The sequence below is a fragment of the Mus caroli genome, unplaced genomic scaffold (assembly GCF_978045245.1).
Source record: "Mus caroli unplaced genomic scaffold, Mus_caroli_1 scaffold_11, whole genome shotgun sequence".
In the NCBI taxonomy this organism is placed as follows: domain Eukaryota; kingdom Metazoa; phylum Chordata; class Mammalia; order Rodentia; family Muridae; genus Mus; species Mus caroli.
In genome coordinates, this window is record NW_028227266.1 from 120,671,267 (window position 1) to 120,698,093 (window position 26,827).

At 55.7% G+C, this 26,827-nt stretch overlaps 2 protein-coding genes across 6 annotated transcripts; both read left to right on the plus strand.

Annotated features, from left to right (window-relative positions):
* Nucleotides 1-1,629: 1,629 nt before the first annotated feature.
* Nucleotides 1,630-11,916, plus strand: Zbtb47 (zinc finger and BTB domain containing 47). Of its 5 annotated transcripts, none has more exons than XM_029481944.2 (6): nucleotides 1,630-1,648; nucleotides 4,875-6,377; nucleotides 7,759-7,906; nucleotides 8,749-8,864; nucleotides 9,684-9,828; nucleotides 9,943-11,916. In XM_029481944.2, the coding sequence occupies exons 2-6, from the start codon at nucleotides 4,956-4,958 to the stop codon at nucleotides 10,215-10,217; spliced, it is 2,106 nt and encodes a 701-aa protein (XP_029337804.1). In that variant the 5' UTR covers nucleotides 1,630-1,648; nucleotides 4,875-4,955; the 3' UTR covers nucleotides 10,218-11,916. The 5 variants fall into 5 exon arrangements, with proteins under 5 accessions (XP_029337804.1, XP_085684331.1, XP_021028793.1 ...); XM_085828205.1 differs by lacking the exon at nucleotides 1,630-1,648 and adding an exon at nucleotides 1,949-2,524; XM_021173134.2 differs by lacking the exon at nucleotides 1,630-1,648 and adding an exon at nucleotides 1,951-2,441.
* An 8,627-nt stretch (nucleotides 11,917-20,543) lies between these two features.
* On the plus strand, nucleotides 20,544-26,803 carry Klhl40 (kelch like family member 40). Its single transcript, XM_021173002.3, has 6 exons — nucleotides 20,544-21,832; nucleotides 22,800-22,960; nucleotides 23,250-23,357; nucleotides 23,450-23,635; nucleotides 25,468-25,614; nucleotides 26,190-26,803. The coding sequence occupies exons 1-6, from the start codon at nucleotides 20,681-20,683 to the stop codon at nucleotides 26,299-26,301; spliced, it is 1,866 nt and encodes a 621-aa protein (XP_021028661.1). The 5' UTR covers nucleotides 20,544-20,680; the 3' UTR covers nucleotides 26,302-26,803.
* The last annotated feature ends 24 nt before the right edge of the window (nucleotides 26,804-26,827 follow it).

Consider the following 26,827-nt stretch of genomic DNA (forward strand, 5'->3'; position numbering starts at 1 on the left):
ACATGCAGATTCTGAGGACCATTGTCTATGCCCTAACTTTAAGAGGAGTCTGCCTCCCTGAAGACCATGTCTGGAAACATTTAGGGCTCAGAAGACCTCTAGAACCCCCACTACTGGGCAGACATGTAGGACCCGATGGTCTCTGCACAGCTGTGATGGACGTAGGCCTTCACACTGCTGCTGGTCACATCTCACTGAGTTAAGGGGGTGGGGGCTTCCGCATGAAGTACCACAGCCCAAGGTTGTGGAGGTCTAGGGTCTCTGGGAGCCTTTTGGAAGTTTCCAGGGAGGCTCTCCTGCTGAGGTCTTGGACTTGGTGTGGGAAAGGGAACCTGCTGGTTTGCATTAGGCTCCCACCCTTGTGCAGCTGTGGCCCATTAGTGCTGGACTCGGCAGCCAAAACTGAGGGAGATGGAGGCCACGTACTGTACACCCTCCCCCTCCAGCCAGCACCACCCGCTTTTTGGACTGCCTAACTTGCATTTCTGTTACCTGGTGAGCTTAGTTTTTCCCCAGCCAAGTGCAGGAACCCCAATCAGTTTGGGGCTGTCTCCTTGTTCTCCAAAGTGAAGTTTGGCCTGGAGTCACCCAGCTTTAGGGGTCTAAAGCACCCACCTCTATCATGGTCATGAGTGCTCCGGCCCCTAAACCAACCAACTGAACTTGAGGTTGTGGCCTAGAATCCTTCCTCTGCTCCCATCTTGTCCCTCCAGTTGGCTGTACCCCATGTCCTAACCACTCAGTTCTGCAGCCATGAACACAAGGGGGCTTCTGGCTTTTGCAGCTGTTGCTAGTGACAAGCCCAGTGTGCCCTCTTGCCCTCAGTCGGAGTTCAGAGAACCCAAATGAGACAGCAGGGGTCGGGTCGGTAGGGGTGTCATTCCTTTACGTTAGCCAAGGCCAGTACCAGCTTCTTCCAACCTCCCAGCACAGCATCTACATGTTTTCTCTCTCTGCGGGACTCTCCTTGTCCACCCAGTAGGTAGACAGCCCTGCCCTTCCCACCTCCCAGGTCAGTGCAGCAATCAACTGAGTCAGGCGAGAAACTTGGGTTTTGGGAAATGTAGGAGACATCATCGGTAATTGACAGGTTCACAGCTTCAACCTAGAGCCTCAGATTCGGGCAGCGGCTCACTGCCCCAGGTAGGGGCATGCCCTGCGCATGTGAAGGAAGGGGCTCTCCTCTCTGTCCCTACCTTTCTTCACACCACCTACTCAGCTTCCTTGCTCAGGGGTAGTCAGCCCAATGTCCAGTGAGAGATCCTTGCATTCTGAGGGGACAGACCTTCGACTATTTGATGACACCTGCTTGGCTCCAGAGAAAGGTGCACACCCAAGGAGACTGCTATGGCTGGAGTGGAATGGCCAGGCTGGAGCAGTGTTGGGAGAGTGACTAGGCTGAACAGTGGGTAGGGGTGCGGGGCGTCCGAAGGGGAGAGCACGGTGGTAGCCCGTAGTCCCGCCCTGCTGTCGCTCGGCCTGGCAGCGTTCCTTCGCAGCCTCCTGCCAGCACAGCCAGCCCCCTGCCCCCACGGAGCCGGTGCCAGAGCAGCGTTCCGCAAGCCGAGCTGCATCTTCCCAGCGCCGAGGCTGCGCGGAGGGCCCCTCGGCCGGGCCTGGGCCTCTGGCCCCCACCCGGCTGTTCCAGGTAGGTCATCTGAAAGGCTTCCGTCGTTGCGGCGGTTGCTCGGAGGTTCTGCAGCCAGAGGCCCCCAGGTAGGTTCGGGAGACTCAGAGCAAAACGCGTGGGAGGCGGGAGCAGCTAGAGACCCCAGACTCACCCTCAAGTCGGAGCAGCCGGAGTCACAGGGGGCGGGAGATGAGCGCGGCTGGGGTACGGGTCTTGGGCCATCAGAGTCGCCTGGCTGCGGGGAGCAGGTGGGTCGGGGGGCGGTGCGCTCTGCTCAGCGACCTCACGCCTACCCTGGCCCCGCCCATGCAGAGCAGCGGGAGGACACCCGGGTTAGACTCCCGGACGAACTTCCCAGCAAAGAAGGGCAGAGAGGGACTTCGCGCGGGAGGGTGGGATCGCGCGGTCCAAACGCTCCCACGTCACCAGCCGGGTCGGTCCGGGGACCCCGAGGCTCTCCCGAGGGCAGCCGCATCGAGACGGCGCGCGTCCGCGCCCCCAGCCAGCACGCAGGGCGGCCTGGCCCTTTAAGCGTCCAGACGGCGGCCCCAGCTGACGCGCGGGCTCCAATCGGCGCCCCGCGCCCCCCGCCCGCCGCGCCCGAGGCTCCCGGGCCGCAGCTGCTCGGCCGGGACTCGCCGCGGCCCTGCGCCTCCGCCCGCCCGGCCGGCCGCGCCCCCGGGGCCATGGTCGCGGGGCCCTGCGCAGGGGCGGCCCCCAGCGCGGCGCTTCATGGAGCGGCCCGGGCCCGGCCCTCGGGGGCAGCGCGATCCTGCGGGGCCCTGTGAGCTCCCAGCGCCGCGGCACCATGGTACGCAGGGCCCTGCCTGTCCCCCCGCTTATCCGCCCACCTGCGAGCGCCTCCTTTCAGAGCGCACGGCCCCTTGGGACCGGGTACAGGGTCTGGAAGACCTGGCCCCTCACCCGGGGTCCTCGACCCTATCTGCCCGGTATGCGGGGCCCAGAGTGCGGTGCGGCGGCGCGGCTCAGGGGTGAAATTCCTGGGGTGGGGGTGCAGACGCGAAAGGCCGAGGTCTTGCTGCGCACGGGCGGAGGGGGGAGCCTCTCTGCGTCCGGACGGCGCCGCCCCGGGGCTGGTAATGGGGGGAAAGGGGGGGGGTCGGATTCCCGCCCGGGCCTTGGGCCACGTGGGCGCTGCAGCCGCTCTGCCTGAGACTAGGATGGATCGCTCCGTAGTCGGGGGCACACAGCTGGAGTGGAAACTCCTGTGTGACCTTGGGCCGGTCCCCTGCCGTCTCTGAGCCTGTTTCCCAGGCCTCTCCAAAGAAAGCATCCAGAAGTCATGAGCCTGTACCCCTGCCCCCGGGGTTTCACCAGATGGCCTTTGGGAGGCAAAAGCTTGGTGGCCTCTGCAGGTGTACCTCTGGGGAAGAGCTGCTGATGCAGCTGGTGTACCCAGGTGTTGGAGAGGCCTCCTCAGCTTTAAGGAGCCGGAAGCATCTGGCCAGAGGCTGCACAGCTGGTGGGCACTGACCCGGAAGGGGCCCTGCCACTGGCTGGCAGCATCTCTGGTCCATGGCTGAGCAGGCTGTGATGTGACTTTAGGGATGCCTGGGTTTCTGCCAGGCTCAAGTGGCCCTGCCCAAGCAGGAGAGCCCTGGGGAAGCTTTGTAAAGGGAAAAACAGGGGCCCCAGGCCTGTGATAAGTGATGCCACGGGGGGGGGGGCTTTCCCTGCCACCGTCCACCCCCCAGTAGTGCAGACACCAGGACCTGCAGGTGCAGTGACTGGGAAGGAGGCAGGACCAGAGGGTGTGGTGACTGTGTCTGGATGCTTAGGTGGTTCTCACACCTCATGCTTCCACCCACCTCACTTCCAGGACTCTCCAACTGCCTGTCTGAAGTGTACCAGGCAGAAGGGAAGGGTGCTGGAGTAGCAGGATGGCCACAGCTCCATGAGTAAAGCCTCTCTGGGCCTCAGTTTCTCTAAGTAAGAGGAATTGGTCCCAGAAAATGAATCAGAGTGAGTCAGAGAGGGATGGGCGGGGCCCCTTGCCACGTCCCTGCTGGACGGCCCAGCAGTTCTGGGATAGAGTCAAGAATGGGTGCCTGGTGAGGGTGTGAGGGCTGGAGGGAGCTTCGGGAAGGCAACGTCTGCTGTTGGTGGAGCCGAGGGCAAAGAGTGGGCGGGCATGTCATGGGCTGCTGGCCGAGGGCACAGGTTTGAAGCTCCTTGAGGCTCACCGGCAGCTTCTCCGTTAGCAGAATGACAAGGGAGCTCAGAGTCCATCCTCTGTCTGGCCCACCCACTGCTGACAGGAGAGAGGACTTAGAGGGGACAGCTTCATCCTGGGACCCCTAAGGAAGGTGGGGTTGTGTCCCCCATTGGGACGCGTGGGCATTCACACACTGGAAACTTTCGTCTCCATAGACGGAGCCCATGGAGCATCCAAAGCCAGCCGTTGTAGGGCCGGACTGGCCAGTGTCTGCTGAGCCCCAGGCCCTATGTGAGGGATAAGACAGGCTAGTCTCTACCACCTGACCTCTGGGAGTCCTCCATGGCAGAACTAAACAGGACTGCTCTGTGCCCTTTACAGGCTCTGGGAGGGGGCGGGGCCTAAAGGCCTGGTAGCCTGTTCAGTCAGTCACTAAGGTCCCTAGGGGGCTCTCCAGGAGGTGCAACCTCCAAGACAGGACCAGCCTGGAGCTTCTGCATCTGGGCTGGGGTCTGGGAGTGTGGGGAACAGAGAAAACAGCCCGTCTTCCCGCGAGGACCCTGTGTACAAAAAGCTGCGGCAGCTGGAGTGGGCCTGGCTGTCTTCAGCCTGCTGTCTTCTGTGGCCCCTTAAAGGCCTTTATTGACCACTGTCCAAGTGAAATGGCCCCTGGATGCTACAGCCTAGGTGCAGTAGCAGAAGCTGTGTCTTCTGCTGTTCACGTGCTCACAGTTGGGCAGGCTCCTGTCTCAGCATGGTGGGAAGGTCAGGACACACTGAGGCATAGCTGGAAGTCCACTTGGGGCACAGTGAAGAGGGATCCTGGGGTGGCCCCTAGTGTGTGCACAGAGGAAGAGCAAAGGGAGTGCCCAGAGAAGCCACCTGGGAACAGGTCCCAGGACATCGTAGCCCTAGGAGCAGCTGTCCCTGCCGTGGGTGTGTCTGTGTGTCTGCCCTTCCCCCAGCTTGATGGATGGATCAGATCATCTCTGGTGGTGGCACCTCCCACATTGTGGGCAGGGGTGGGCAGTGGTTGGCCCTCACCTCTCCTGTCTCTTGGCTCCACAGTTGCTGGTTGAGAAGACGACAGACTCCCCGGCGGCAGAGTTCTCGCTGGTGGAGGACGTGGCCCTGCACTTTGCCTGCTTGATGGGCCGCCTCAACGAGCAGCGCCTCTTCCAGCCAGACCTGTGCGATGTGGACCTAGTGCTGGTGCCTCAGCATAGCGTGTTCCCCGCACACAAGGGTGTGCTGGCTGCCTACAGCCAGTTCTTCCACTCGCTTTTCACACAGAACAAGCAGCTGCAGCGGGTCGAGCTATCTCTGGAGGCACTCGCGCCCAGCGGCCTGCAGCAGATCCTCAACTTCATCTACACGTCCAAGCTGCTCGTGAACGCGGCCAACGTGCACGAGGTGCTCAGCGCGGCCTCGCTGCTGCAGATGGCTGACATCGCGGCCTCCTGCCAGGAGCTGCTGGACGCTCGATCCTTGGCGCCCTCGGGCCCTGTGGCCCTGGCACAGCCTGCCGCCAGCTGTGCTCCGGTGCCTCCACCACCCTACTACTGTGACATCAAGCAGGAGGCAGATGCCCCAGGCCTCCCAAAGATCTATGCCCGGGAGGGCCCCGATCCCTACTCTGTGCGTGTGGAGGATGGAGCAGGGACGGCTGGGGATGTAGGCTCTGCCACTGCTGGGCCAGCACAGACACTCTTCAAGGAGGAGAAGGAAGGGGCCCCTGAAGAGGCAGAGGCCCCAGGTAGCCTGTGCAAATTGGAAAGTGGAGAGGGGCTGGAGCCAGAACTGGATGCCTCGGGCACCTATGGGCACCAGGAGCAGTCACAAATCATTGTTGAGGTGAACCTCAACAACCAAACACTGCATGTGTCCACCGGACCTGAGGGCAAGCCAGGCTCTGGTGCCAATCCAGCCACTGTGGTGCTCGGCCAGGAGGATGGCATGCAGGGACACTCGGAAGAAGAGGAGGAGGAAGGAGGAGGGAGTGGAGGGGGAGAGGAAGAGGAGGAAGAGGAAGAAGAGGAGGAAGGCAGCCAGGGAGAGGAGGAGGAGGAAGAGGAGGAAGGGCCCAGTGATCATCGAGAGGAGGAGGATGAAGAAGATGGGCCCAGTGAGCAGGATGCAGAGAGTTCTGAGGAGGAGAGGGAGGCTGAGGGCAGGCAGGACCCCGCAGGTCCCGCTGGGTGTCAGGGCAGCCAGGTGGACCCTCCACCACATAGCCGAATGTCCACACGGTCCCGGGGACAAAACACCCGGCGCCGGGCCACCCCTGAGCCAGAGGAGGCTGGACGTAGAGGTGGGAAGAGGCCCAAGGCCTCTGGAGCTGTTCCGGCATCCCAGGCAGCTGACGGGCTGGGGGCCAAGGTGAAGCTGGAGGAAAAACAGCAGCATCCATGCCAGAAGTGCCCTCGGGTCTTCAACAACCGCTGGTACCTAGAAAAGCATATGAATGTGACCCACAGCCGGATGCAGATCTGTGGCCAGTGTGGGAAGCGCTTCCTGCTGGAGAGTGAGCTGCAGCTGCACAGACAGACGGACTGTGAGCGCAACATCCAGGTGAGACAGACAGCCCCCAGGGCTGAGTCAGACTGGCTGTCAGGAGGAGACAGGTGGAGCTGGGCTCTGGCCCACAGAGTTGTGAGCAGAGAACTGTGGTAGCACCTTTCCCAGAAGAGCAAGAGCAACAGGGATGTGGGGGAGAGTGGAGTTATCTGAAGCTAGGGGCAGTAGGAACTGCCGAGGGATGTGTCTTTTAACAAATCTAGGCCCGCAGAGAAATGAAGGGGCTTGTCTGGAGAGGGCATCACCCTTTTCCCACCCCAGAGCCACCATGCAGAGCAATAGATAGCCAATCAAGAGGGGTCTTGCGTTCAACTCTGGCATGCCAGCTACTCAATCTGGAGAAAAAAGGCTAGCTGAGGAATTTGGAAAGAAATGGGAGTGGGGGAAGGCTGGGGTGGCTGCCAGGTCTTGGGCCAGTCTGCACTGTCTGAGCACACTCCAGCATGTGCAGTGTGTGCACACACCAGCATTCATAAACACACACCAGCATTCATAAACACACACCAGCATGTGTGTACACACACACCAGCACATGTATACACACCAGCATGTGTGCACACACACCGGCATACATGCACACACACACCAACATGCATGTACACATACATACACATCAGCATCCGTGCACACACACCAGCATGCTTATAGACACACATATACATCAACATTCGTGCACACACACACCAACATGCATGTACACATACATACATGTCAGCATTCATGCACACACACCAGCATGCCTTTCACCTTTTCTGACCCAAGAAGAAAAAAAAGAAAACCTCAGGCCACGGGTAGGCGGGTGCTAATTGCCTGCACTAATTAGCAAATTGGATGCCAGTGGGGAAGGTGTGCCTGATGATCTGCCCATCACCCACTCTGTGTACCTGTTTCCTGACTCTGGGCTGGCTGTCAGCTATTCCTGCACCTTTAGCCACCCCAAGTGTGCAAAACCTTTATTCCTTCCTGCCCAGACCCCAGCCTCTAGCCTCTGGAGCCCCTGCTGGGATGTGCAGGGCAGGAGTCCAGGAGAACAGCTTTCCGTCCAACTACCCTCCAGTGCCTGAGGGGCCCAAAGCCTCGCAGCCTGTAGAACCTGCAGAACTGAAAGCTCCTACCTACCAGGCACAGCTGCCTTAACTAACTTGACCTACAGCCTCCTGCTGAGAGAAGCAGACAAAGGGGCGGTGCTTAGAAGAGGGATCCTGGAAGAGGTACCCCAACAGCCATGTGGATAGGTGTGGAGGGGGTCAACCTAGTCTGGGAATGATCCAGCCGTCTTACCAGGACTCTTCAAGTGGAGGAGGAACAGGCCCGCCCCAGAGAGGCCAAGGGTAGCTCTGGGTTGCAGCCAAAGCTCCCTTCCTTTTCCCTGTAGTGCATGACGTGTGGCAAAGCCTTCAAGAAGCTGTGGTCTCTTCACGAGCACAACAAGATAGTGCACGGCTACGCGGAGAAGAAGTTCTCCTGTGAGATCTGCGAGAAGAAGTTTCACACCATGGCGCACGTGCGCAAGCACATGGTTGGTGAGTCCCTGCTGGTGCAGGTGTGGGCAGAGGATGGGCCGGCTGCCAGCTGCCGGCGGTGTCGGGATTCTGCATCCAGGTGAGGGGATGCACCGATGGGCAGTTTGCCCAGTGCTTCAGGCTGCCTGGGAAACCTGGGCTAGGAATCCAACTGACACATGGCTGGGCAAAGCCAAGGACCCCGGCACGGTGTTATGTCTGCCCAAGACCAGGAACAGCTTTCCCCAAATCACACGATTCTACAAGTGCTGGCCCAGCCCTGTCTCTGACCGCCATGAGACCTCTCATGTTTTCTCACCTTTTGGCCCTCACAGGGCTTGAGGCATCGCCTGAGTGCAACCTCCCCCAGGGGTCAGACCTGGACACAGTAAGGAGGCCTCCCCAAGTGTGCTACCCACCCCACTTACAGGCAAGGCTGCAGGGCCTCTAGGTGGGCCTGGCTGAATGTCTGGATCCTGTGGTCACCTTTTCTCGCTCATCTGGGCTCCAAGCTCCAGGGAGGAGTGGTCAGGGCAGACAGACAGACAGTCCCTGGCAGACATGCCTCCCTTTCTCCACTGGAAAGTGTAAATTGCATGGGATGGGGACCCTGGGATCTAGGTGTTGGCCAGGAGCATGCTGGGTAACCAGGTTGGTGATTTTTTTTTTTTTTAAAGCTGGGAGGACCGTCTCCCTGTTTTCTTTATTGGCCTTCAGTGTCACTGGGCCCAAGGCTGATTGTGCTGTTGAGTTCAGTGTCACCCTCCAGGAAAGCGTGGGGTTCAGGGCTGCCAGAAGGCAGGTCTGGAGGTGGGGGTTCAGATAGGTGCCCTGGAGAAGTGACAACTGGTGCCCACCCGCAGCCCACACCAAGGACATGCCCTTCACCTGCGAGACCTGTGGGAAGTCCTTTAAGCGCAGTATGTCGCTGAAGGTCCACTCGCTGCAGCACTCGGGGGAGAAGCCTTTCCGCTGTGAGGTGAGCTCTGCTGGCTGCTGGCTGTCCCACCTCCACCCACCCCCATCTGCAGGGAGGGGAGGAAGGGAGGTCAGGAGGATCTGCACGCCTGACGCGACGGCACACATGTGCCTGTAATCCCGGGACAGGAGAGACAGAGGCAGGAGGAGCGGGAGCTTCTATTCAGTGGGTTTGGGGAGGCAGTGAGTTGGGGAAATGTTTCTTTGCAGGCGTGAGAACTTGAGCATCAATCCAGGTTTAAAAATAGAAAAGTAGCAGGGTGGTGGCGGTGCACGCCTTTAATCCCAGCACTTGGGAGGCAGAGGCAGGCGGATTTCTGAGACCCAGGGCAGCCTGGTCTACAGAGTGAGTTCCAGGACAGCCAGGGCTACACAGAGAAACTCTGTCTCAAAAAAACAAAGTAGCCGGGCGTGGTGGCGCACGCCTTTAATCCCAGCACTCGGGAGGCAGAGGCAGGTGGATTTCTGAGTTCGAGCCCAGCCTGGTCTACAAAGTGAGTTCCAGGACAGCCAGGGCTACACAGAGAAACCCTGTCTCGAAAAACCAAAAAAAAAAAAAAAAAAAAAAAAAGTAAATAAATAAATAATAAAAAATAAATCGGGCATGATGGCACATGCTCACAATCACATTGCTGCGAAGGCAAAGAGAGTTGGGTGCCTGGAGCCCACTGACCGATCAGCGCAGCCTGAGCAGGGAGTTGAGGCCATTGAGAGGCCCTGTCTTAAAACCAGCTAAGGTAGAAGGCACCTTAGGAAACACTGGCCTACACACAGGTTGGGTAAGGCAGGATTGAGGGTGTAGCTTTTCCCTTCCCCACAGAACTGCAATGAACGCTTCCAGTACAAGTACCAGCTGCGGTCACACATGAGCATCCACATTGGCCACAAGCAGTTCATGTGTCAGTGGTGTGGCAAGGACTTCAACATGAAGCAGTACTTTGACGAGCACATGAAGACACACACAGGTGCGTGCCTTACCCCCAGGGTCTCCGTTTACCTCTGTCCCTCCTTGGTGGGGTGGGATGGGATCTAGAACTGGCTGTGAACATCCCTGCTGCACCCCCCCACCCCCATTGCAGGGGAGAAGCCTTATATCTGTGAGATCTGTGGCAAGAGTTTCACCAGCCGCCCCAATATGAAGCGGCATCGACGCACACACACAGGAGAGAAGCCATACCCGTGTGACGTGTGCGGCCAGCGTTTCCGCTTCTCCAACATGCTGAAGGCACACAAAGAAAAGTGCTTCCGTGTCAGCCACCCGCTGCCCGGTGACCCCGCCACCCTGCCTGCCACGCATCTGCAGCCCACAGCTCCGCTCTTCCCCACAGCACCTCCCAGGCTGGACACTAACTGACCCCCCAGCACAGGCCCTCTTGGCCAGGGCCAGCAGACACAGACTAGGAGCTGAACTGCAGCTGGATACCCCTGGCCCTGGGTCCTGGTGCAGCTTCTTGGAGATTTTACTCCTTGTGCTTGGGAGTAAAAGAACAGAGAGGGACTGGTTGGCTGCACCCCTCCAGGTGAGGGGTGCTGGAGGCAGCCGATACAGGGCAGGAGGAGCTCTGGGCTGCAGGCATGGCAGAGAGCCAGGCAGGGCCTGGGTCAGTTTCACCTGCCCATTCCTGGCTTCCCTGCGCCCCTAACTGACTCCTTAGGAGGGGAGGATTTGGGTGGGCCCCGTTGAAGGAGTTCTGGAGCCCCAGAGGCCTGTGGCCAGGGAGGCATGGCAGGATACCATGTGTGACTGGGCAGGGGAGTGTCAGCGTGTGAAGGCTGCCCCTCTGTGTGGGGCAGACTGGGGCAGGTGGGGGCTGGCCCCCATGGGTTTCCTTTCTTACATCCCTACCAGGCAGGTACAGGAATCCCCAACCTGCACTGGGACTTTTAAAGAGCCCCACATCCAGGAGAGAATGTCTCTGGGTGCTGGAGACCAAGCCTCCAGAGGGGAGAAAACCTGATTCACCAGCCCCAGCTTCTAGGGCTCCTGCAGGAGAATGAGAGCCCAGGGAGGGGCCCCACAGGAGCCTCAGGCAAGTAGTTCAGGGTTTCATGGTGCTATCTGTGGGGCAGGGGATGGGGAGCTGTCCACAGGGCGGCCCTGTCCCTTACCAGCCTATCTGGCTGGACTGCCCCACCAGGAGACACGGATCTATGTCTGCTACCCCCAGAAGCCCACATGAGGCCTCTTCTCCTCTTGGGGCCAGGCCACTACCGCCCCTTGCTGGCCCCTGGTCCCTCTTGCACTCTGTACCGTCTGGGGTGCCACAGTGCAGCCAGGGAGAGAAGCTGATGTGTTTAGGTCTCTGTGGGAGCAGGGAGCTTAGCCAGTGCTCAGCGTTTGCCCTTGGGGGGCAGGGCCAGCAGTCACAGGCCACCCCTCTCTGTTGTCACTTCATGTCCTATGGTTCCCGGGTTTGATGTCCCACTGTTGATGAGCTTCTTTGTCACACTCTGCACCTTACTCCCCCTCCCGCCGCTCCCCGCCGCTCCCAGCCACTCCCAGCATGGCCACACTGGGAAGAGGCCTGTGCCCAAGGGGCTGGCAGAGGGTGACGAATCCCTTGACCTCCTCAGAGGCCCACGGAGCTGGGACAGCGGGCTGGGGACATTTTAATCATCAATAAACGAAGCACTTTATTCTGTACAGGTGTGGGCAGGCCCAAGGTGCTCGGCTGAGTCGGCTGTCTTCTGGGCAAGGAAGGGCTGAATGAGCCGTTGTCCCTGTATAGGCACCCTTTCCTAGCCTGAAGAGCAGGCTGCAAGCATGCCCTTTAGCCCCGCCCCGTGTCCACTGGGGAGACAGGTGGGACCCTCCCTCTCTGAGAAAGGAAGGTTTCCCATTTGCACACTCCTGCCCCACTGCCCGAGGTTGGGCTCCAGGCTCCTCCAGTGTAGCTCCTCCGGTGGTACCCCTAATCTCTGGGCTTCCGTGATGTCCTCAGGGACTCTTCCCTGCCTCTTGCTGTTTCTAACCTCTGGCCCCAGTGCCTGGCAGCTCTTCAGAGCTGGCTGAACTTAACATTTTCCAAAAATAAAAATAATAATAATAATAATAATAAATAAAACAAACAAAAAAAAAAGAGTTGACCACCTCAAGGGGTCACCAATCCTTATTACCTGCTGGCCCTTGGACTTCATGGGTCCAGAAACCCTGGCCATTCTTCAGTAAACAGCAATCTGAAGGGCAGAGGCTGGGAATGGAACCCTGTCACAGGAGTTGGGTCTCTGGCACCTTTATACACCTTTCCCCCAGGGGCCAGATGGGTTCTGGGCTCTGGCTGGGATGGGGGCACAGCCCTCTCTCTGAGGCCCTTGTGTGCCTGGTGCTACACTCCCTGCCCTGCCCACAAAGGTTGCACTCCCTAACTGCCAAATGCAATAAGCCCCCATCCCCATGCTGTGGAATTGAGGTTCTCATCTCCCCAGCTATATACCTTATTTCTAAAGAGATGGTCAAGTCCCTGAATGTTAGCATGAGGGAGCTGGAACATGGTGGTAATCTTCCAGGCCCGAGACACAGTAGCCTTGGGACCGTTGCCTTTGGAGAGACTTGCTAGGATCTCTTGCCCAGCTAGACTTGGTCTAGCCCTGGGCCTGTGCCTCTCAACTGGTGCAGGCTGCTCTGGTCTTGGAGCAGTTGGTGGGGAGTCTTCATGAAGACATAGAGGACCTGGAACCCAGGGATGCCCAGTCCCACATTCCCTCACTGGTGTCTGGGTGATAACAGGAAAACCAGGCCCAGGTGTGTGAAGCCTTACTGCTTGCCTGTGTGTGACACGCCCATGGTCCCAGGGTGGGGACAGTAGGCATCTGAGCAAGATGAGTGGTGGAGAATAAACTCAGTTCCACTCCTGGCCCCTGACCCAGCCTCTTCTTTATGTGTTACTGTCCTGAGGAAGGGTGGCAGGTGTCCCAGCATCCCAGTGCACAAGTCCCAAGAGTATTTAGGGTCTCCATAGGACCAGTCTTTCTCCTTCAAGGCTGGGATTATACGGGCCCCATGCTACATGTAGGTCTGTTGGTCTGTCACAGAAAGACCTGAAATTCTGGAGTCTGCAGAAGTGGTAACCCCAGGAGAATCCAGGGTGTCAGTCACAGGAGCCCAGACAGCAGCCCCCCCCCCATCTGCCAGCTCAGCCCTCTTGGGCACCTAGAGTTCTCATAGGTACTTCCTGCTGCTCATGTTCTGTTTGGTGGCATTCTGGGCCCTGGGGACATAGGTGGAAGATCTCTATGGTGTGATCTATCACCCTGCCCATAGGTGTCCAGTGCCTCAGACAGATCCAGAGGCCCAGTGCGGGATGTTGTGGGTGAGGTGGCGGCTGCCTGTGGAGATTTGGACGTGATCGCCATCTCCTGTTTCAGAAGACGGGTTGTATTCACACCCTCAAAAACTAGATGGGATAGAACATACCTGTAACACCAGCATTTGGGAGGCAAGAGGATCAGGAGTTAAAAGCCACCCATTGCCACTCAGTTCCAGGACAGCCTGCCATTTGGAATTGACACCCAGTCTCACAGAGGCCTAAGGAAAGAACTTCTTGGGAGGATCCTGTTGTTTTTCTCTCACCTCTGTGCTCCTGTCCTTTACCTCAGCGCTGCTTTCAAACAGGGCCCCGGGTAATAGGCTGTGGGCGGCAGAGAGAAATCAGGCATCTAAAACATTTCCAGCCCCTTAGGTTCTGCTGACTGGCCTGGTTGGGAAGGCCACGCCTCATCTGAGCACGCCTGGTTCTGAGGCCTGCTGGATACAAGGAGAATGAGACATGTGCTATAGCCTAGCAATGCTCTGCGGTCCTCCCTTGCTGTGACACGGCTGTTAGCTGTGTTTGGTAGAGTAACTCAGGTGAAGCTGGATCCCACTGCTATGACAAGCCATCCCTGCTTCACTGACATCACCTGTGACCCTGTGAGGTCTAGGGGAGAGGCTTTGGTGGCCCAGAATGACAGATTGCTTTAATCTGTGGCACAACCATATTTATTTGGGTCTCCAGAGCTAAGGTTGGAACTGCATACCACCATTTAAAAGTGACATGTTTCTATGCCATTAGTCCATTAGTACCATGGCCAAGCCCTACTTCAAGGTGATGTGGAACGGGAACCATAGAGAGTTCTAGAAATAGAGTGAACAACTATACCCTCTCCTGTACCTTGGCACTGAGTCCCCTGATGCCAGGTTGCCAGGCAGTCTACTGGGCTGAGGGTATGCCTGAAATCCCAGGTAGTTGAGAACTGAGACAGGAGGATTGATTAAGCCCAGGAGTTTGAGGCCAGTCTACAATGTATTTACAACTTTTAAAATGTACTCCTGTGTGTGTGTGAGCGCATGTGTGTGCAGGCAAGCGTGCATGCGTGCATGTGCATTCATGTGTGAATACATAAACATGTAGAGGTGAGGGGCCTCCAGTGTCAAGTCTCACATTTTGGGGGTGGGGTGGAGTTTCTTCGTTTTCTATTTCATAGGCCAGGCTAACTGAGCCTCAGCTTTCAAGGTTCTTGGATCACCAGATCCCATCTTCCCATGGAGCTGCTGGGATTCCCATCTGAATTCATGTATGCACACATGCATGGAACACAACCACATGCACACGCACACCACGTAGCTGAATATGATCTTGAACTTCTCATTCTCTTGTGTCCATGTCCCCCAAGCTGGGATTACAGACATGTGCCACCACACTGGCCTGTATGTAGCACTGAGAATCCAACCCAAGCTCTTGTGAATATACCTTCTTCCAAGGTAGGGAATGTAAAATATAAAGTGGGTGGGGTCTTGATGAAAAGGCAACAGAGGCATCCCCAAAAACGTGTTTGGAGGCGAGAGAGACCTGTGTGATCTGTATGGATGGTGGTCTTTAGAGCCTGTGGGGAGTGGGGTGCCCAGGCCCCATCCTTCTATATGTCTGCAGAAGCAGCTGAGCATGACCCCACCCTTGCCTAGTTAGAGATGGGGGCTTTTGAAGCTCTGTGGCCATACCTGTCTCCATGCTCTCCAGGGGCTTCTGGGTAAGACCTAAGTACTCTGAAGCTCTCTGCAGCAGTCTGTAGCTGCTCGGCCTACAGCCTGCTATGGTGTCGAGGACAAGAGAAAACAGAACTCAGACAACTGAAGCCCCTCACGTGAGCGAACTCTGGTTGACACAGGAATTAGATCCCAGGTCCATCCAAGCCACTTACTCTGTAAATTCTGCACCATACACACCTCTTCTGCTCTCTCTCAGAGATGGACACATGTCATTGGGCACATGATATCATTCAGCAGGGCCAGAGGTATCAGTTGAAAAGTGTCAGAACCCATCTAGCTAAACAGAGAGCAGCTGAACAGAAGGACACTAGCTACATCTTCACAAGAACCAGAAACTCCCCTGGAAGCAGGCCCAACCTTGTCTGAGGGAGGAGTGGTGGTTTCTCAGTCTTCTGTGGAGTCTGGAGTATGCTTACAGCTGTTTTCTGCTGCCCAGGAGATACCTACTCGTTCTTACACAGGCTTTTGGTTTGGTTTTGAGGCTTAGTTCACACTGACCTTCTATGTGTCTCGTTCTTGGTGCTGAGGACTCACTCCCTGGTCCAAAATGCCAAAGGCACTCTCCCGAATCTCCCCAACACCTGCAGCTGCCCTGTGTCTGCATTACTAAACCAGCTTATTTGTTTTATTCTTTAAGCGTCAAATCTAGTCTCAGGGCTGCCAAGGCACTCTCTCTGCACTTCATCTCTGTATGCACATGTATAAGTGTGCTTAGTGGTAATAAAACACATAAGATTTGTAATTGTGTGTGTGAGAGAGAGGGAGAGAGAGCAAATGCTGCTGTGTTTGTGTCACACTGTACCTGAGATGGCCAGAGGACAGCTTTGGTAAGATTTGTAATTGTGTGTGTGTGTGTGTGTGTGTGTGTGTGTATGTGTGTGTGAGAGGGGGGGGAGGGAGGGAGAGAGAGAGAGAGAGAGAGAGAGAGAGAGAGAGAGAGAGAGAGAGAGAGAGAAAGAGAGAGAGAGAATGAATGCTGGTGTGTTTGTGTCACAGTGTACCTGTGACAGCCAGAAGATAGCTTTGGTAAGATTTGTAATTGTGTGTGTGTGCAAGTGCTGGTGTGTTTGTGTCACAGTGTACCTGAGATGGCCAGAAGACAGCTTTGGTAAGATTTGTAATTGTGTGTGTGTGCAAGTGCTGGTGTGTTTGTGTCACAGTGTACCTGAGATGGCCAGAAGACAGCTTTGGTAAGATTTGTAATTGTGTGTGTGTGCAAGTGCTGGTGTGTTTGTGTCACAGTGTACCTGAGATGGCCAGAAGACAGCTTTGGTAAGATTTGTAGTGTGTGTGTGTGTGTGTGTGTGTGTGTGCGCAAATGCTGGTGTGTTTTTGTCACAGTGTACCTGAGACGGCTAGAAGGCAGCTTTGGTTCTCTGTCCTTACCTTTCATCTTGTTTGGATGTCGTGTCTTCTGATCCAATGTCAGGCTGGCTGCCCCCTAGGTTCTGGAGACCCTCCTCTCCACCCCCACCCCATTTCCTGGTAGGTACATGGATTCCAGATACGTACACAGCTGCATCTGGCTTTTACATAGGCCTGAGGCTCTGAACACAGCTCATCTTCAATTTTAGGTGATTTACCCACCGAGTCATCTCCGTTATTTGGTAAGATTTGTAGTGTGTGTGTGTGTGTGTGTGTGTGTGTGTGTGTGCAAATGCTGGTGTGTTTTTGTCACAGTGTACCTGAGACAGCCAGAAGACAGCCATAAGTTAACCGCTGTCAAAGCACAGATGGGCGTCAGCAAACTCACCTACACTGTGTGTAACCTCACCACCACACGCATCAGAAATTTTTAACTTCCCAGACTGAACTTTCTAAACACAAATTCCACATCATTTCATCTCCAGAGCCCTGGCCACTGTCTTTCTGCTCTGAGAACTAACAGTGCTCAGGAGCCTTATACAAATGAGGCCGCACAGTATTTATTTCATAGATGCCTTATTTCAGTGTCATCAAGGTTGATCCATGTTGTAGCAGATGTCAGAATTCCCTTCCTTTTAAAGAGCAAATAAGCTGGGTGTGGTGGCGAATGCCTTTAATCCCAGCACTTGGGAGGCAGAGGCAGGTGGGTTTCTGAGTTCGAGGCCAGCCTGGTATATATATATATATATATATATATATATATATATATATATATATATAATTTTTTTTTTTTTTTGGTTTTTCGAGACAGGGTTTCTCTGTGTAGCCCTGGCTGTCCTGGCACTCACTTTGTAGACCAGGCTGGCCTCGAACTCAGAAATCCGCCTGCCTCTGCCTCCCGAGTGCTGGGATTAAAGGCGTGTGCCACCACGCCCGGCTTAATTTTTTTATTTGGTGTGAGTGTGTGTGTGTCCACTGCATGCATGAGGGATACAGTTGTTTTCTTGTCACGTGGTTCCAAGGAACCAACTCTGGTCATCAGACACTTTTGTCCACTGGGCCATCTTGCCTCTCCTGATTTGTCTTAACTAATTTCAGGGGTTTTCAGCAATTTTTACTTAGCTTACCTTTAGACCTGACTCTCTTTCTCCTGTCTGTCTCTCTCTCTCAGTCTCTCCATCTCTCCCTCTGCCTCTCTCTCTCTCTCTCTCTGCCTTTCTGTGTTTGTGTCTCTGTTTGTCTTTGTCTCTCTCTGTCTGTGTCTCTGTCTCTTTCAGTCTGTCTCTGTGTGTCTGTCTGTGTGTCTGTCTCTCCGTGTGTCTCTGTCTCTCTTCTCTCTTTCTCTCTCCTCTCTTTCTTTCTCTCTCTCTCCTCCCCTCTCCTCCTCTTCCTCCTCTTCCTCCTCTTCCTCCTCTTCCTCCTCCTCCTCCTCCTCCTCCTCCTCCTTCTCCTTCTTCTTCTTCTTCTTCTTCTTCTTTCTCTCTCTCTCTCTCTCTCTCTCTCTCTCTCTGGGTTAGGATACAGTGCAGCTGTTGCCTCATGGGCCCGAGACCCTCTTTTGTAACTGTAGATGTTCCTCATCATAACACCTCATTGTTGCCTGGAAGGGGAAGGGTCTCAGCTTCTTCCCTGCAGTGGGGTTATTCTCTCACTTCTTTTTTTTCTTTTTTCGTTTTGGTTTTTTGGCTTCTTGGCTTTTTTTGAGACATAGTTTCTCTATGTAGCCTTGGCTGTCCTGGAACTAACTCTGTAGCTGTCCTTGAACACAGAGATCCTCCTGGCTCTGCCTTCTAAGTGCTAGGATCAAAGGTGTGCGCCATGACTGCCGGGCTGTTCTCTCCCGTTTACCAGGGCCACTCAGGAAGCTTTTTCCCTTGTTGGGGTATTTTCTCAGGTCTGTAATTCCCACTTGACTTTCCTGTATCACTTCTATTTCTTCAGTGAGATGCTTCTGCTCTGGGAAATTTAAGAGAACTTTTAATAGATTGAAACATTTTGTGATTGCAGCTTTCAAATCCTTTCCAGACAATTCTAGCATTTAATGCTCCTCGTGGTCTTTATGGTCTCTTATTGTAAGAAGTGGTCAGATTAAGCTTCTTGCTCATGGTCTTTGTTAAATTGTTTTTTCCCAGTCCAGGGACAAGTCCTTTGGTCTAAGCTCCCTCTAGTCTGGCCCTGGTCTGTTTTTGCGAACTCAAGTTCAAAGGACAGTACAACTGTCAGAGGCTGTGCAGATCCCTCCCATCCTACTCCACCAGTGTGGCCTGGGACTCAGGATTCCCCAAGCCAACCTCCTTGGTGCCTCTGAGTGGGAGAATGAGTGTCAGGCCCAGTGTGCAAGGTTAATACACCCCTTGGATGCTTGCTGTTGGTGGGGCTTCTACTTCATCAGCCCGAGCAGTCTCTGCGTGGACTTGTGAGGCATGTGGGATTACTTTATGACAGGAATGAGCCTTCCTGCACTGCCTTGTTGCTAGGTAGGGTCAGGAACAGGCAGGCCTGGGTTGTCTTCTACTGGAGGCAGGGGTGAACCAACTCCACTGTTCTGCTGTGTTGTCACCTGTCGCTGCCCCTGGCTCCCCTGTCTGTAGCTCTCAGGATCATCTGCTGTACCACAGAGGTATGTATGTGCTGCTCTCACTCCGTGATGCCCACCGCAACAGACGTAAGCTCCACAGGGCCAGTATTCACAACTGACTCAAACGCCACTAAACTCTGTGTTAGCTCCAGTACACAGTAGGCTCTGAGTGGATGAACAAGCCACATTTAAACATACTGCTGGGAATCCTGCTAGGGAATGAGCACTGTAGAATCGGTCATAAACCCAAAATATGACATTAAGTCATCTGGCAGTTATGAATTAATTTTTAGTCACTGTCTTCTGCTCAGGTCCTTGGAAAGTGAGGCTGTGATCACAGACATTTTTTTTGTTCACTTGGGGAGAGGTCCCCAAGACGTCAGAAGTGGGCACATCTGCTCTGGCTCATGCAGGTAGCAGTCGTGAGATCCAGCGAATTGCTGGCAATGTTTTCTAGAAATGTCCCACTGTCCAGAACTGACATGGAAACCCTCCCAGCTTGCCCCAAACTAGCCCTTGATGTTGCAGAAAGGTGGGCAGCACACCTCTGGAGCCTGTCCAGCTACGTGCCCCTCTAGGACCGAGTGACCGTCACCACTTAGGAAGGACAGGCAGTAATGTTTCTGGAATCATAGAAGGGACATGTGACTCAGTCCTCTCCCCCCACCCCCCAGGTCTTTTCTCCTATCCCCCCACAAGCCCAAGGTTATAAACAAATGACTCAGAGGCATGGTTGGGGAGCGCCCGTTATGCCTCCTACCAGTGTCCCGGGGCTAAATTTAACCCACAGCTGCAGCTTTTGGCGCTTGGAGAATTCGTTATTCTTGGAGTCTGAAGCCAATGTGCAGATTTGGGGGGTGGAGGGGTGGACAGGAGTCTAGAGCAAGGTGGGGACTGAGACTGGGTATCCTGGCTCAACTCCTCAAACTCCTCAAACCCTCAAATCACAGACAGACAGACAACTACAGGGGCCCCAAGGCCAGGTAGAAACATGGTAAACCTCAAATGGACCAAGGACAATGGGAGAGAGTCCCTGAAGTTCCACCATTTGGACACTACCATTCAGAACGCTGCTAGAATATTAAAGATTTGAAGGTCTAAACACCCCCAAATAGTAGAACCCTAGGAAATTAATTTTCTAGCAGGCTTGACCCCTTTGAGCCTACCCTGGAGCATGCTACCCCAGGGTCTCTGGCCCTCAGCAGAGCTGAGCTGAGACCCTTGGATTCTAGCTCCTCTCCCTCCTTGAATGGGAGACGAAACTGAGGCCCAACAGAGAAACAGCTACCCTTATTGACTTAAGGAGTTTGTTTAAAGGAAGGTCTCTGAGTTTGGGCAGAGGAAACTCCTTCCCATTTTAGGAGTGATTGCCAAGGAAAAAGACATGTTCACCAAGCAGGACACCCAAACATGCTATAACCAGGAGTGGCCACATGAGATATGGTCTGTGAGGAAGCCTGTGAGCACTCAGGCCTGGAAGACAGTGGAAAGGAGAGGGACTAGAGTCCTCTTCATAGGCAGCAACATTTCTAGACTAAGGAATCCAGAGGCAATTGGGTTCTGGGTCGAGAGACCTTCCAGTTCTGGAAAGGCCCAGACACACCCTACCCTCGCCCCATGAGCCCCCATCGCTGACTCAAGGCTGCTCAGAGAGAAAGCCTCTGCCCAGCTGTCCTCTGTGCGTCATGTGCAGGAGGCCAGCAGCTCCTCTTACAGGGTCTGGGCATCCTCTATATATAGCCCAGGGCAGACAGCTGCGCAGTCAGTGCACAGCCCCACAGGACAGCAGAGGTGTGCAGGGCTGCCCTCGACAGACACACAGACTTGCTGAGTTCCAGGGAGCCGCACCATGACGCTGGGCTTGGAGCAGGCGGAGGAGCAGCGTCTGTACCAGCAGACGCTCCTGCAAGACGGCCTCAAGGACATGCTGGACCACGGCAAGTTCCTAGACTGTGTAGTGCGCGTGGGTGAGCGCGAGTTCCCGTGCCACCGCCTGGTGCTGGCCGCCTGCAGCCCCTACTTCCGCGCGCGCTTCCTGGCTGAGCCAGATAGCGCGGGAGAGCTACGCCTGGAGGAGGTGTCGCCAGACATAGTGTCCCAGGTGCTGCACTACCTGTACACATCAGAGATCGCGCTGGATGAGGCAAGCGTGCAAGACCTGTTTGCCGCGGCGCATCGATTCCAGATCCCGTCCATCTTCACCATCTGCGTGTCGTTTCTGCAGAAGCGCCTGTGCTTGGCCAATTGCCTGGCTGTCTTCCGCCTCGGCCTCCTGCTGGACTGCGCGCGTCTGGCTGTGGCCGCGCGCGACTTCATCTGCGCGCGCTTCCCGCTGGTGGCGCGGGACAACGACTTCCTAGGACTCTCGGCTGACGAGCTGATCGCCATCATCTCCAGCGACGGCCTTAACGTAGAGAAGGAGGAGGCAGTGTTTGAGGCTGTGATGCGCTGGGCCAGCAGCGGAGATGCCGAGGCGCAGGCGGAGCGCCAGCGCGCACTGCCCACGGTCTTCGAGAGCGTTCGCTGCCGCCTGCTGCCTCGTGCTTTCCTGGAGAGCCGCGTGGAGCGCCACCCACTCGTGCGCTCCCAGCCCGAGCTGTTGCGCAAGGTGCAGATGGTGAAGGATGCACACGAGGGCCGCCTCACTACACTGCGCAAGAAGAAGAAGGAAAAGGGTGAGCAGACAGCTCGGGCCAAGGAGGCCAACCAGGGCACAGAAGACACCAAGGCTGAGGACGATGAGGAACGAGTGCTGCCCGGGATCCTCAATGACACTCTGCGCTTCGGCATGTTCCTGCAGGATCTCATCTTCATGATCAGCGAGGAGGGCGCTGTGGCTTACGACCCAGCCGCCAACGAGTGCTACTGTGCATCCCTGTCCACCCAGATCCCCAAGAACCATGTCAGTCTGGTGACCAAGGAGAACCAAGTCTTCGTGGCCGGTGGCCTCTTCTACAATGAGGACAACAAGGAGGACCCTATGAGTGCTTACTTCCTGCAGGTGCCTGGCCAGTCTTGAGAGGAAGGGACTGGTGCTGGGTTCTGGGTACTAGGAGGCAACTTAGGGCTTGGGAAGGGCCTGTGTCTACCTGGGACTGTCATTGGATCTAGGACCTTTGATTGGCAGCTACTTGCTTGAAGTGGGAAGAGTTACAGCCAGTTTCCAAAGAGTCTAGTATCTGTGTTAGGCTCAGTGTACAACAAGCTGGGGAGCTGGAGGCCCTGGCCCAGCACAGGGGTTGGGGGCAGAGACATGGAGAAGAATCATATGCAGAGCTTTGACAGAAGTGCCAGGACAGGGGTGGGAAACAGATTATCACACAGAGAGCACCTTGCCTTCTCGTTTCCAGGGAAGGAAACTGAGTCTCAGCAGGGTCTGGGAGACAGGCAAGCAGACCCAGGTTGAGGATGTGAATGTGGGACCTCAGAGGGAGGGAGAATCTACAGCCTGGCCCCATGGTTTTGAGCCTTGTCTGCTAGGTGAAATCTGGAGATATGAAGGGGGAGGGAGTTAGTAACCCAGGCTGGTGGTCCTGTGACAGAGCAGAGCCAGGTGAGCGGTTATAGGCAGGCAGGAGCAAATGGGCAGCTGGAGGCCAAGGTCAAGTCCACAGGCCTTAACAGCTCTCCCAAGCTGGCCGGGGGAAGTTTCAGAGGTTACATAGTATCAAGTGTCCATACACACAATGCAGCTGTTGGACAACTCTCCAAGGTGGGCTCTTTGTGCCTATAACCACTCGGTTAGGCAGATACAAAGGGTAGCATGGAAGGCTATAGATTTTAAGGGGCAGGGGCTGGCAGGGGTGGGGGGTGGGGGGTGGGGGTGGGGAGCCTTGAACAGATGGTCACCAAAGATCCAAAGCCACAGGGGGGCCTCCTTCTCAGAGGGGGAAACTTGGCTGATCTGGGCCAGGAGGTGAGCACAGGAGGCTTGTGGTGGCTGACCCAAAGATACTGCCCGCCCACAGTTTGACCACTTGGACTCTGAGTGGCTGGGGATGCCGCCTCTCCCCTCACCTCGCTGCCTCTTTGGCCTGGGGGAGGCTCTCAACGCCATCTACGTGGTCGGCGGCCGGGAGCTCAAGGACAGCGAAGACAGCCTGGACTCAGTCCTGTGCTACGACAGGCTGTGAGTGGGCAGGACGGGGCCACCTTAGGGGACAGGATGGTCTGGGGCAGGGGTCCTAGGGTTGGGCTGGGACCACAGCAGCAACCAGGAGGCCTGCAAGGGTGCACAGCCATTGGGTGAAGACCTAAAAATAATCCTTGAGCAGAGGGGGAGATGGGCTGGCTCGAAGGCGGGAGAGCTCAAGGGGAGGGGTTCCAGGAGTGTACTGAATGCAGTCTGCCTGTGTCTTGTGGGTATGAGTGCAGAGAGCTGGACTTGACACAAGCTTGAGCTGTGCTTGTTCCTCCAGGTCATTCAAATGGGGTGAGTCAGACCCGCTGCCCTACGCTGTGTATGGCCACACAGTCCTTTCCCACATGGACCTGGTCTATGTCATTGGTGGCAAAGGCAAAGACAGGTGAGGTTCAGCCTGGTGAGGAGGAGGTTCTGTGTGGCCGAGGGGCAGGCAGTTGTCCCGGTCTCTCATCACTCACCCCATTCACCCCACAGGAAATGTCTGAACAAGATGTGTGTCTACGACCCCAAGAAGTTTGAGTGGAAGGAGCTAGCACCCATGCAGACAGCCCGATCGCTCTTTGGGGCCACGGTCCATGACGGCCGCATCTTTGTGGCCGCAGGGGTGACAGACACAGGGCTTACCAGTTCTTCAGAGGTGTACAGCATCGCAGACAACAAGTATGATCTTTGCCCTGCCCCCACCCCCAACCCCACCCCGTGGCAGTGCACCTGTCTCACCCCTGTTTGCCCTGCTGAGGGTCACAGGCCCAGGTCCCCATGTTGATTTGGGACATTGGCATAGAAGTAGCCCCTCCTGTCATCCAAGGTTTTCCTGCAGGATACTCTGTAGAAGGGCTCCCAGGGTAGGGTCTGGGGTTGACGGGTTCCTCATTTGGGGGCTGCTACCAGGCAACGGATTGGCTCTGATGCTGTAGCAATGAGTCAGTTCAGGAAACAGAAACCAGTGGGACCCACCCAGCAAAGATGGTTAGTGGGTACCCAACACCAAAAGGTGGGGCTCCTCAGAAGGAAGGCCATGCTCAAGATGGAGGTCTGTGGGTGAAGGGCTATGGGAAGGTCCTGGGACAGGAGAGATAGATAAAGGGTTAGTTAAGGCCCGTGAAATGGCTTCCATGGGTTGAAGCTCCATGCCTCACTGGCTGTCACGGGACAGAAGACTCAGAAATTTCTCAGAGAAAGAAGGGTCTGGTTATAGCTGTGACAAGGGGTGACAGAGTCCTAAAGCTGGTGGTGTATTAAGTCAAGGGAGGCACTGGAGCATGGCTTCTTAGGAATGGGTGGGGAAGAGGAGCTGCATTATCAACAGGCATTGTTTGAGCTTAGTGGTGGGGTCTTTGTTGGGCCTAGTTGTAGGTTGGTGTTGGGCCTAGTTGTGGATCTTTTGGGGGGCTTATTGGTGGTTTGGGTGTTGGACCTAGTTGTGGGTCATTTGTTGAGCTTAGTTGTCGGTTGGGTGTTGGGCTTAGTTGTGGGTCATTTGTTGAGCTTAGTTGTCGGTTGGGTGTTGGGCTTAGTTGTGGGTTGGGTGTTGAGCTTAGTTGTGGGTTGAGTGTTGGGCTTAGTTGTAGGTTGGGTGTTGGGCTTAGTTGTGGGTTGGGTGTTGGGCTTAGTTGTAGGTTGGGTATTGGGCTTAGTTGTAGGTTGGGTGTAGGGCTTAGTTGTGGGTTGGGTGTTGGGCTTAGTTGTAGGTTGGGTGTTGGAGTTAGTGGTAGGTTGGGTGTTGGGCTTAGTGGTAGGTTGGGTATTGGGCTTAGTTGTAGGTTGGGTGTTGGGCTTAGTTGTAGGTTGGGCTTAGTTGTGGGTTGGGTGTTGGGTTTAGTTGTAGGTTAGGTGTTGGGCTCAGTTGTAGGTTGGGCTTAGTAGTAGGTTGGGCTTAGTTGTGGGTTGGGTGTTGGGCTTAGTTGTGGGTTGGGTGTTACATGGGAAAGAGGGTGACATAGATGTTTTTAAGTCTCAGAGGCTGGTTGTTAGGGAAACCTTTGGCATCAGGCAGCAAATTGAGAGCCTATTGAGGAAATGTAGACTTGGGGTATCTGGGGGTGTGTAGGAGGAACTCCCCACAGCAGAATGCCAGGGACTGAAGACACCAGGAGAGCCATCAGGATGCCTTGGAAAACAGGGACGGAGGGTATGCAAAAGAACGGGGCTATTGGAGGTAACCACAGCCTGAGCCAGAGTCCAGCAATACCAGGTCACAGGTGTAGTGAGAGAGACAGTGTGGAGGGGCTCCATTCACGATGCAGGTTGGATGGAATAGCAAGGTGATGAGGAAGGGGTGTGGAGGGCGAGGAGCATGGGGAGGGAATTAAAGGTCAAAGGGAAAGTGGGGAGCAGGGCTGGGAGGAGCCGAGCATTGTAGATGATTAAAGGTTAGTAAACTGGAGATTGCCCAGAGTTGGTTGCAACCTAGAATTCGGCTTCCCAGCGGGTGGGAACAGAGGTTTGCTGAAGCCCTGGACTGCTTACTTCTACTCCAACCCCATCCCCAGGTGGACCTCCTTTGAGGCCTTCCCACAGGAACGAAGCTCGCTCAGCCTGGTCAGCCTGGCTGGCACTCTTTATGCCTTGGGTGGCTTTGCCACTCTGGAGACGGAGTCTGGAGAGCTGGTCCCCACGGAGCTCAATGACATCTGGAGGTGAGCCCAGCCCTGAGGACCTGAGGGGGGATCCTGAGTCGTCTCAGAGCAAGGTCATCAAATAGTCTTCCTGCACCCCAGATTCTCACCAATCCATAGGGCAGGTGACATGGTGGCCTGCTCCACTGCAGAGCACCCCCAGGTCACAGACAGGAGCCAGTCCTTAGCTTAGGGCACAGGCCCAGAGTCTGTTCTCCCCGTTTTCTGAGGTGCTTTGTCTAGAAGGGTGAGTCTTGGGGGGGAGGTAGCTGGATCCAGCTCCAAGAGCTGTTTTCTACACGCTCCCCCTGGTGTGGCCATGTCAGGGGACTTCTTGCAGAGAGGAGAAGAGGACTGAGTTGGGTGGGGACCCAGGAGATGTTTTTTCCTGGGAGGGAGCTGCTTTAGACCACAGGGTGTCTTTTCTTAGGGGGTCTGTTATGGGGATTCCACTTCTAAGCACAAGAAAGCCATTTAGAAACAGATGTACTCGGAGGTGGCCTAGGACGCCAGCCACCAGCGGCACACTGTGGGGTCCCTGCCTGGTTTCAGCTGATGAAGCTCCCACCCCTGTCCCCACCTTCCCTTCCCCTCAGATACAACGAGGATGAGAAAAAGTGGGAGGGGGTCCTACGGGAGATCGCCTACGCAGCTGGCGCCACCTTCCTCCCTGTGCGCCTCAATGTGCTTCGCCTGACCAAGATGTGACCGATGTGACCGGTGCAGGACCCTCACTGAGCCTCCTTCATGTCCTGTGGCTTCAGAAAAAAAGGAGCATCATGGGATCCAGGGAGGAGCTGGGAGACGCCAGAGCCATTTGGGTTCCCAGGATGAGTCAGAAAGGGTACTTCAGTCAGGGAAGGGACGTTGTTGCCTGCTTCTCAATGTCCCTCTGGGGACACCATATCTTCCCAAGGACTGCAAAGCTATAGGCCAGCATCCCAGGTTGTGTCCTGGCCTTACCCTGGCTGTCTGTGTGTGCCATAGGGTCTCCCAAGGGACTCAGTACCCGTGCCGATCAGATGGGAGTGTCTCCGTGGATGGCACCTTCTTGTGGCTAACCCAGATCTCCCGTAGGAATCTCAGGAACAATAAAGTGCTTTCTGAGCATCTAGCCCAGGGTCTAGAATCAGCTGCCACAAAGAACCAGTGTCCCGACGGCTGGGGGTTAAGGGCTTGATTGACCAGTGCTGGGCTGGCTAGTGATGGTCCTGTGCTCACAGGGCATCTCATC

Bases quoted from the DNA above. Each gene is read 5' to 3' on its own strand.
- Zbtb47 (XM_085828205.1), top strand. From the start codon at position 2,363: ATGGAGCGGCCCGGGCCCGGCCCTCGGGGGCAGCGCGATCCTGCGGGG. The intron at 2,525-4,874 runs GTACAGGGTCTG...TTGGCTCCACAG, and splicing joins GCACGGCCCCTTGGGACCGG to TTGCTGGTTGAGAAGACGAC. The intron at 9,829-9,942 runs GTGCGTGCCTTA...CCCCCATTGCAG, and splicing joins GCACATGAAGACACACACAG to GGGAGAAGCCTTATATCTGT.
- Klhl40 (XM_021173002.3), top strand. From the start codon at position 20,681: ATGACGCTGGGCTTGGAGCAGGCGGAGGAGCAGCGTCTGTACCAGCAG. The intron at 22,961-23,249 runs GTGAGTGGGCAG...TTGTTCCTCCAG, and splicing joins GTCCTGTGCTACGACAGGCT to GTCATTCAAATGGGGTGAGT. The intron at 23,636-25,467 runs GTATGATCTTTG...CCCCATCCCCAG, and splicing joins TACAGCATCGCAGACAACAA to GTGGACCTCCTTTGAGGCCT.